A 10776-nucleotide genomic window follows, 5' to 3' on the forward strand; every position below is an offset into this window, starting at 1 on the left:
GCAGACCTATAAATACAGAGGACAAACAGGGTTGCCAGAGAGGAGGTGGTGAGGAGGTGAGCACAGTGGGTGAAAGGGAGTGGGAGGTACAGGCTTCCAGTTATGGAATGAATAAGTCATGACAATAAAAGATACAGCACAGGGAATATAGTCAGTGGTATTGTAATAGCATTGTATGGTGACAGATGGTAGTGATACTTATGGTGAGCACAGTATAATATATAGAAAAGTTGAATCACTATGTTGTACACCTGTAACTAATGTAATATTGTGGGTCAATTATACTCAAAAATTTTTTTTAAAAAATCAGGTGAAAACATGTGTGATGCATTAAAAAAGATGTTGTAGGTACACTTTCAAGGGAGTCAGCCCTAGCACGTAGCAGTCATGGTGTGGTGCAGTAGCGTGTGGTTCAGAAAGTATGAAAACTTCATTGATAACCTAAGACTCTTCACCAGGGGAGGAAGTGGTGGAATGGGTTACCCTCGTTTAGGTGGAGAAGGTGGAAAAGGTGGTGACGTCTGGGTTGTAGCCCATAAGAAAATGGCTTTAAAACAACTTAAAGACAAATATCCTCAGAAATGGTTTGTGGCTGGAGAAGGAGCAAATAGTCGTGTTAATGCACTGAAAGGCTCCAGAGGAAAAGACTGTGAAATTCCTGTACCTGTGGGTATTTCAGTAACTGATGAAAATGGTAAAATTATAGAAGAACTCAATAAAGAGAAGGACAGAATTTTGGTAGCTGAAGGAGGTCTTGGTGGTAAATTACTTACAAATTTCTTACCATTGAAAGGCCAGAAACGAGTCATTCACCTTGATCTAAAACTTATAGCTGATATAGGCCTAGTAGGATTCCCAAATGCAGGAAAATCCTCTTTGCTAAGTCAGGTTTCTCATGCAAAACCTGCAATCGCAGATTATGCATTTACAACATTAAAGCCTGAACTTGGAAAGATTGTGTATAATGATTTCAGACAGATATCAGTAGCTGATCTTCCTGGTTTAATAGAAGGAGCACATATAACAAAGGAATGGGCCGCAAATTCCTCAAGCATATAGAAAGAACTAGACAACTACTTTTTGTTGTCAATATTTCTGGATTTCAGCTTTCTTCCCAAACTCAATACAGAACTGCCTTTGAAACCATAATACTTCTTTTTTTTAAATTTTTTTTTCAACGTTTATTTATTTTTGGGACAGAGAGAGACAGAGCATGAACAGGGGAGGAGCAGAGAGAGAGGGAGACACAGAATCGGAAGCAGGCTCCAGGCTCTGAGCCATCAGCCCAGAGCCCGACGCGGGGCTCGAACTCATGGACCGCGAGATCGTGACCTGGCTGAAGTCGGACGCTTAACCGACTGCGCCACCCAGGCGCCCCGAAACCATAATACTTCTTATAAAAGAGTTGGAATTGTACAAAGAGGAACTCCAGACAAAACCTGCACTCCTGGCAGTTAATAAAATGGACTTGCCAGGTGCCAAGATATGTTCCATGTACTGATGAATCAACTCCAGAATCCTAAAGATTTTTTGCATTTATTTAAGAAAAACATGATTCCAGAGAGGACTGTGGAGTTCCAACACATCATCCCCATCTTTGCAATTACAGGAGAAGGAATTGAAGAATTAAAGAACTATATAAGAAAATCTCTGGATGAACATGCCAATCAGGAAAATGGTGCATATCATAAGAAACAGTTGCTTAATTTACAGATTTCTAATACAATATCTTATAATGAGCCACCACCAAATAATGGTGTTACTAGTCCCAGATAGATGTAATTTAAATCTATTAAAAATGATATCAAGGGGGAAAAAAAAGAAAAAGATGTTGTATGTTTCTTCTTAATACGCAATTACTGGTAAATGCACAGATAAAAGGACTCGAAGGGTAGGTATACACTAAACTGTTGAAATAGTTGCATATAAAGGTAGGAGAGTAGCACTATGGGAGGTTTAGTGAAATGAAACTTAAGAATTCCTTTAATATTAAATATTTCACAAAGAAAACCAACTGATGTTTAATGTATGTATATTACAGGCATACCTCACTTTATTGCATCTGGCTCTTTTGCACTTCTCAGATACTGCAGTTTATACAAATTGAAGGTTTGTGGCAACCCTGCATCAAGCAAGTCTGTCATTTTTCCAGCAGCATTTGCTCACTTTGTGTCTCTGTCACATTTTGTTAATTCTCACAATATTTCAAACTTCTTCATTATTACCATATTTGTTATGGTGATCTGTGATCAGTGATTATGACTCACTGAAAGCTCAGATGATTAGCATTTTTAGCAATAAAGTATTTTTTAATTAAGCTATGCCCATTTTTTTAGACATAATGCACACTTAGTAGACTACAGTATAGTATTAACTTTTATAAGCACCTAGACAACAAAAAATTCATTTGACTTGCTTTATTGTAATATTTACTTTATTACCGTGGCCTGGAGCTGAACCTGCAATATCTCCAAGGTATGCCTGTACTGATTTTATAAACAACGGAAATTTATTTCTCACAGTTCTGGAGGTTGGGAAGTTCAAGATTATGGCACTAGTAGCTTTAGTGTCTGATGAGAGCCTGATTCCTCATTAACAGCCATCTTCTTAATGTAACCTCACATGGCAGAAGGGGTATGCCTGTCCTTTTAAAAGCATTATACAAAGGCAGGAAAAGATAAATCTGGCATATGTGAAAGAAAGAACCAAATAAGTATAGCGATTTTAATATCAGACAAAATTCATGGTGAATAGATTTCCGTGGATTTACAGGACTGTTTTAAAATATAAAAGGAACCACTCATAACAAACTTTTATGCACCCCAAAGCAAAAATTTTAATTTATAGATAGAATCTGCTAGAACTGCAACAAATTAAAAATCCATACATACAGTAGGAAACTTTAAAACACGACTCTTAAAAATGAAATGATTAATATATATGTTATGGAGAGCCAGAGAGTGGACTATTTGGGTTGAATTGTGTCCCCCCAAAAAAGATAAAGTCTTAACCCATGGTACCTGCAGGTGTTAAAATAGGGTCTTTGCAAATATAATCAAGTTAAGATGAAGTCATTAGAGTGGGCCCTAATCCAATATGACTGGTGCCCTTATAAGAAGAGGAGATACAGATACAGAGATATATTTAGGAAGAATACCAAGTAACAATGAAGGCAGGCTTTATGCTGCCACAGGCCAAGGAATACCTAGGGATACCAGAAGCCCGAAAAGGCAAGAAAAGATTTTTCTCTCGAGGCTTTAGAAGGAGGATGGCCCTACTAACAACACCTTGATTTCAGACTTCTAGCCTTGAGAACTTAGAGACCATGAATTTGTGGTTTTAAGCCACTCCATTTGTGGTTACAGCAGTCATAGGACACTAATATAATGCTCTTCATAAAGTTGAGAAAGTTCTCTTCTATTTGAATGTTTTATTCAGAATGTTTTATTTTTTTATGAATATAATTTATTGTCAAATTGGCTTACATACAACACCCAGTGCTCATTCATGCCATTTGCAGCAATGTGGATGGAACTGGAAGGTATTATGCTGAGAGAAATAAGTCAGTCAGAGGACAGATATCATATGTTTTCACTCATATGTGGATCTTGTTTTATTTTTTATCATGTACAAGTGTTGAATTTTTTTGTTTTTATTCTGCATAGATTGATAGGATCGTATAATTTTCATTTTTTAGCCTGTTAGCATGATGGGTTAAAATGACAGATTTTTACATACTGAACCAGACTTTCATCACTGAAATAAATCCCATTGTATGTAATTATTATTCGACATTGCTGAATTACATTTGCTGACATTTTATAAGGAATTTTCATCAATATTCATGATGGATATTGGTATATAGTTTTCTTTTTTATTCTGTGTTAAGCTTTTGTATCAGTCTAATATTAACTTCATAAAAAATTAGGAAGTGTTCTCTCCACTTCTATTTTGTGGAAAAGATTGTATATAATTTGTATTAATGTTTCATTAAACATTTAGCAGAATTCTTCAATGAAATTATCTTGGCCTGGAGATTTCTTATTTGAGAGGTTTTTAAAATAGACTTTATTGTGATGAGCACCAGGTGTTGTATGGAAGGAAGTGTTTAATCGCTGTATTGTACTCCTGAAACTAATATTACACCGTATGTTAACTAAGGGGAATTTATATAAAAACTTTGTTTCTCCTTCTCCAAATTTTTATTTAAGTTCCAGTGTAATAGGAGTTTCAGGTATAGAATTCAGTGATTCATCACTTCCATACAATACACAGTGCTCATCACAACAAGTGCACTCCTTAATACCCATCACCTATTTAGCCCCTCCCCTCCACCCACCTCCCCTTTGGCAACCATTGGTTTGTTCTCTATAGTTAAAAGTCTGTTTCTTGGCTTGACTCTCTTTTTTTTTCACCTATGTTCATTTTTGTTTCTTAAATTCCACATATGAGTGAAATCATATTTTTGTCTTTGACTTATTTCGCCTAGCATGATACTTTCTAGTTCCATCCACATCATTGCAAATAGCAAGATTTCATTCTTTTTTATGGCTGAGTAATATTCCATTATATAATTCCATTACATTACATAATTCCTTTATACATACACACACACACACACACAACTTCTTTATTCATCAGTTGGTGGACATTTGGGTTCTTTCCATAATTTAGCTATTATTGATAATGATGCTATAAATGTCAGGATGCATGTGTCCCTTCAATTCAGTATTTTTGTATCGTTTGGGTAAATACCTACTAGTACAATTGCTGGATGGTAAGGTAGTTCTATTTGTAACTTTTTGAGGAACCTCCATATTGTTTTCCAGAGTGGCTTCACTACTTTGCATTCCCACCAACAATGTAAGAGGGTTCCCCTTTTTCCACATCCTCTCCAACACCTATTGTCTCCTGTCTTGTTAATTTTAGCCATTCTGACTGGTATGAGGTAAAATCTCATTCTAGTTTTGTTTCGTATTTCCCTCTTGATGAGTGATGTTGAGCATTTTTTAATGTGTCTATATTAGCCATCTGTATGTCTTTTTTAGAAAAATATCTATTCTTGTCTTCTGCCCATTTTTAACTGGATTATTTGGGTTTTGGGTGTTGAGTTTGATAAGTTCTTTACATATTTTATATACTAACCCTTTGTCAGATATTTCATTTGCAAATATCTTCTCCCATTCTATAGGCTGCCTTTTAGTTTTATTGACTGTTTCCTTCACTGTGCAGAAGCTTTTAATTTTGATATAGTCCCAATAGTTTATTTTTGTTTTGTTTCCCTTACTTCAGGAGACATATCTAGAAAGAAGTTGCTATAGCCAGTTTCAAAGAGGTTACTGCCTGTATTATCCTCTAGGATTTTGATGGTTTCCTGTCCCACATTTAAGTCTTTCATCCATTTTGAATTGTGTATGGTGTAAGAAAGTGGTCCAGTTTCATTCTTTTGCATGTTGCTGTCCAGTTTTCCCAACACCATTTGTTGAGGAGACTGTCCTTTCCCATTGGATATTCTTTCCTCCTTTGTTGAATATTAGTTGACCATGTAGTTGTGGGATTATTTCTGGGTTTTCTGTTATGTTCTAATTGATCTATGTGGCCATTTTTGTGCTGGTACCACACTGTCTTATCTTGATCACTACAGCTCTGTAATATAACTTGAAGTCCGGAATTCTTATGCCTCCTTTTTCAAGATTGTTTTGACTATTTAGTGTCTTTTGTAGTTCCATACAAATTTTAGCATTGTTTGTTCTAGCTCTGTGAAAAATGCTGGTGGTATTTTGATAGGGATTGCATTAAATGTGCAGATTGCTTTGGGTAGTATAGACATGTTAACAATATTTGTTCTTCCAGTTCATGAGCATGGAATATCTTTCCATTTCTTTGTGTTATCTTCAATCTCTTTCATACGTGTTTTATAGTTTTCAGAGTCCAGATCTTTCATCTCTTTGGTTAGGTTTATTCCTAGATATCTTATGGGTTTGGGTACCATTTTAAATGGGATGACTTCCTTGATTTCTCTTTCTGCTGCTTCATTATTGGTGTATAGAAATGCAACAGATATCTGTATGTTGATTTTGTATCCTGTGACTTTACTGAATTCACGTATAGTTCTAGCAATTTTTTGGTGGTCTGTAGGTTTTGTATATAGAGTGTCATATCATCTGCAAATAGGGAAAGTTTGTCTTCTTCCTTGCAGGTTTGGCCTTTTATTTCTTTTTGATGTCTGATTGCTGAGGCTAGGACTTCCAGTACTATGTTAAAAAACAGTGGTGAAAGTGGACATCCTTATCTTCTTCCTGACTGTAGAGAAAGGCTCTCAGTTTTTCCCCATTGAGGATGATATTAGCTGTGGGTTTTCCATATATGGCTTTTATGATGTGTTGGTATGTTCCCTCTATCCCTACTTTGTTGAGGGTTTTTTATCAAGAATGGATGTTATACTTTGTCAAATGCTTTTTCTGTATCTATTAAAAGGATCATATGGTACTTATCCTTTCTTTTATTAATGTGGTGTATTAAATTTATTTGCAAAGATTGAACCACCCTTGAAGCCCAGGAATAAATCCCACTTGATTGTGGTGAATGATTCTTTTAATGTACTGTTGGATTTGATTTGTTAGTATTTTATTGAGAATCTTAACATCCATGTAGTTCTCTTTTTAAATGGAGTCTTTTTCTGGTTTTGGAATCAGGGTAATATTGGCATCATAGAATGAATTTGGAAGTTTTCCTTTCATTTCAGTTTTTTGGAACAGGCGTTAACTCTTATTTAAATGTTTGGTATAATTCCCCTGTGAAGCCATCTGGCCCTGGACTTTTGTTTGTTGGGAGATTTTGGATTACTGATTCAATTTCCTTGCTGGCTCTGGGTCTGTTTAATTTTTCCATTTCTTCCTGTTTCAGTTTTGTATGTCTCTAGGAATTTATCCACTTTTCCAGTTTGTCTAACTCATTGGCATATAATTTTTCATAACATTCTCTTATAATTGTATGTATCTCTATGGCGTTGGTTGTTATGGCCCCGCTCTCATTTGTGATTTTATTTGTTTTTCTTTTCTTTTTGATAAGTCTGGCTAGGGGCGTATCAATCTTGTTAATTTTTTCAAAGCACTGGCTTCTGGTTTCATTGATCTGTTCTACTATTTTTTTTTTAGCTTCTATATCGTTTATTTGCCCTAAACTTAAGTATTTCCTTTCTTCTGTTGGCTTTAGGCTTCACTTGTTCTTTTTCTAGCTCTTTCAGGTGTAAGGTTGGGTTATTTATTTGATATTTTTCTTGCTTCTTGATATACGCCTGTATTGCTATATATTTCCCTCTTAGGACTGCTTTTGCTGCATCCCAAATGTTTTGACCATTATGTCTTCAAAAATATGAAATACTTCACAAATTTACATGTCATCCTTGCACAGGGGCCATGCTAATCTCTGTATCATTCCAATCTTAGTTTATGAGCTACCAAGGAGAACACTAAATAAAAACTTTTAAGAAAGAAAGAAAATAGACTTTGAGAATAGCTGTACATTCACATTAGAACTGAGAAGGTAGTGCAGAGTTCCCATATACCCCCTCACATGGTTTCTCCTATTATTAATTTCTTATGTTATTATGGTACATTCATTGTAATTAATAAACCAATATTATCACTTTATTATTTACTAAAGTATATACCTTATTCAAATTTCCTTGGATTTTACCTGATGTGTTTCTGCTTCCAGATCTCATCCAGGATACTTGTATTTATTTGTTATGTCTCCTTAGGACCCTCTTGGCTGTGAAAATGCCTCAGAGTTTTCTTATTGGTGATGACCTTGACAGTTTTAAAGCATATAGGTCAAGTGTTTTGCAGAATACCCTTCTATTGGAATTTTTTGTAATTTTTAAATCATGATTAAACTAGAATTACTGTTTTTCTTTTTTGGGGAACACAACAGATAAATTTGCATTTTCATCACTTTGTATCAAAGGTTAATATACTCTCAACATGACATCACTATTGCTACTGACATTGATCACTTAGCTGAAGTGGAATTTGTGAGATTTCTCCAACGGAAAGTTGGTTTTTGTCTCCATTCCCCTTGACATACTGTATTTGGGAAAAGAAATTCACTACACTCAGCAGCCTATACTTTAGGTGTAGGGATTTATGCTCTCCTTTTAGTGCAAAGTATCTATACAAATCACTTAGAAATTTTATGCAAGAAAAATTGTGCTCTCTTTTAGTTCATTGAGCATCCTTATGACAGTTGTTTTAAATTTCTTTGTCTGGTAACTCATATATCTCCATTTCTTTAGTGTAAGTTTCTGGAAATTTATTTTGTTCCTTTAATTTGGCCATACTTCCCTGTTTCTTTGTATGTCTTCTTATTTTAAATTGGGACTTTCACATGTGAAAGTCTTTATAGTCTGGCTTTGTATAAGGAAGATCTTCACCAGTAAGTCGAGCTTGAGTTCTAGAGACCTCTCAAGCCTTTTCTGGGGATGCATCTTTTCTGGGCTTGTGTGCAAAATGTTGTAGTTGAAGAGGTTTTCCTGTTTGTTTCTACTCAGAAATTTCCTCTGATGTCTGTTTGCAGTACTAAAGCCTTTCTGGTGTTGTACCAAGCTGTGGCACATGAGCTCTACCTAGTGTCTATCTTCAGTACTGTGGATTATTTGGTGTTAGACCATGAAGTTATTTCCTTTGTTCTCAGCAGTCCCCAACCTGGTGCCAATTCTTGTCAGTGTTTTGATTCATGTAAGAGAACTCTAGTCCCTGATGCAACCCCCTGAAAAGTCAGAATGTTGGATATATATTCCACTCTTCTCTTTCCCTCCCTGAGAAGAAGCCAGACATTGGAAATGTTCTCACTATCACACTGTGCTGTACCAGAGGTGGGAGCTTTGGTGAGTAAATACCATCAGTTTTCTGTCTTCAATGTAGTTCTTCTTGGACATATACTTCATATGTCAGGAGCTTCTTAACTGGTTTTCATGAAAGCAATTGATCTGTGCAATGTTATGGTCATGTCTCCATAGGGTAAAGGGGATTTGGGGCTTTCTATTCTGCTATCTTGATGACAGTAATCCACTAACATTCCTTTTAATACGGATGTGGAGATGTCTATTGGGATTTCACTGAATTTATAGATTATTTTGAGGAGAACATATAACTTTATAAGTTTTTCCTCATGTCACCAATGTAGTGTTCATAGTTTATTCATAATACTTAAATGGCAGTAATCACAACCTTGAAAGTTATGAAATTTCTCTCTCATTTCTTAAAGAAATGGAAAAGTTTAGACTTTTCCCTTACATTCTAAATACAAATCTGTGAACAAACACAAGTAACTATTCCAATTAAAAATATTTTCACAATGAGAGTCAATTTTGCCATCCTTTCATTAAAAATAAACCATTGCAGAGAATTTCAGTTCTGCCAAAGTAAAGTAGCCCTACTCCTCCCAGGACCTACCCATAAAAGAAAAAAATCTCTGGATATAACACAAAAAAAAGCATAGGAAGACTCTGAAAGGAATTAAAAAGAAGGCATACTACAAAGGTACCTTTAGACTTGAAGAAGAACACATTAGTGAGTTCCCTGGGTGTCTTTGTTGCCTTTCCTCTATCCTGGACAGAACATTTCATAAGGGTGTCTTTGTTGCCTTTCCTCTATCCTGGACAGAACATTTCATAAGCCTTGAAAACAAACCCACCAAAAGGCAGATTCTAAAAAAGATTCCAAAAAAGCCTGTTCTCCTTAGTGAAAGAGTGACATAACAATAGAAAACCTTTTTGGCAATATCTACCCTATTCCACCCAAACACCAATGGTAAAACAGTACCCCTCCCAGCATGGTTTCAGTAGGTCAGAACAGGAAGTTGATCTCTCATCCCATCCTGCCCTTGCCCCCACAGAAGTAGGCATCAGCACTCAAATTTCCACACCTGCCTCTGGTAGTATAGGAGGGGCACAGCAGGAAGCTAATCTTCTCTTCCCCATCTTGCAGAAGGTGGCAGCGCCCTGATTCCCTGGCAATGGTAGTATCAGCAGGTTCCAGCAGCCTTTTAAGCCTCCACCCCACACAACATCAATGAGACTGAACAAAGTGATACAAGCTGGAGCCATTTAGCAATCCACTTTACTCCCAGCAGGAAATTGGGCCTTCACCCTTAATCCTGCAGTCTCATGCAGCATCAGCAAGACTACACAAGGGCAGGTAACAAGAGGTGGAGATAGTGTTCTGCCCATCTTTTGCCAGTATCAGTTTGGAAGTGTTCCCTCCTTTGCAGTATTTTAGAAGCATTTAAAAAGGATTGGAGGCTTGGTATTAATTATCAGTTTGGGAGAATTCACCAGTGAAGCCATCTGGTCCTGGGATTTTCTTTGATTTTGATTATTGAATCAGTCGCTTTACTAATTATTGCTCTCTTCAAATTTTCTATTTATTCATGATTCACTCTTGATAGGTTGTGTATTCCTATCCATTTCTAATAGTTTATCCAATTTGTTGGCATTTAATTATTCATAATAATCTCTCATAATCCTTCTATTTCTGTGGCATCAGTTGTTATGTCCTCTTTTGAATTTCTGATCTTATTTATTTGACTCATCTTTTTTCTTAGTCAAGGGTTTGTCAATTTTGTTTATCTCTTCAAAAAAACAGTTCAGTATTGTTGATTTTTTTCTATTCTCTATTTCATTTACTTCTGATCTTTATACTTCTGCTCTGATCTTTATTAGTTATTTCCTTCTGCTAACTTTTGGCTTACTTTGTTCTTCTTTTGCTAGTTTCT

At 35.8% G+C, this 10776-nt stretch overlaps 1 protein-coding gene and 1 non-coding gene across 2 annotated transcripts; one reads left to right on the forward strand and one right to left on the reverse strand.

The window, feature by feature from the left end:
• Positions 1 to 387: 387 nt before the first annotated feature.
• Positions 388 to 1776, forward strand: LOC115507304 (GTP-binding protein 10-like). The gene is given in 4 exon segments (XM_032592161.1): positions 388 to 1018; positions 1021 to 1138; positions 1378 to 1472; positions 1475 to 1776. Coding segments are annotated over 4 exon segments (1146 nt in total).
• Positions 1777 to 7368: 5592 nt separating this feature from the next.
• Positions 7369 to 7472, reverse strand: LOC115507918. The gene has a single exon (XR_003966841.1). It is a non-coding gene; the product is annotated as a U6 spliceosomal RNA (small nuclear RNA).
• Between the last annotated feature and the right edge of the window lie 3304 nt (positions 7473 to 10776).

This window comes from Lynx canadensis, chromosome X (genome assembly GCF_007474595.2).
Source record: "Lynx canadensis isolate LIC74 chromosome X, mLynCan4.pri.v2, whole genome shotgun sequence".
Taxonomy (NCBI): Eukaryota; Metazoa; Chordata; class Mammalia; order Carnivora; family Felidae; genus Lynx; species Lynx canadensis.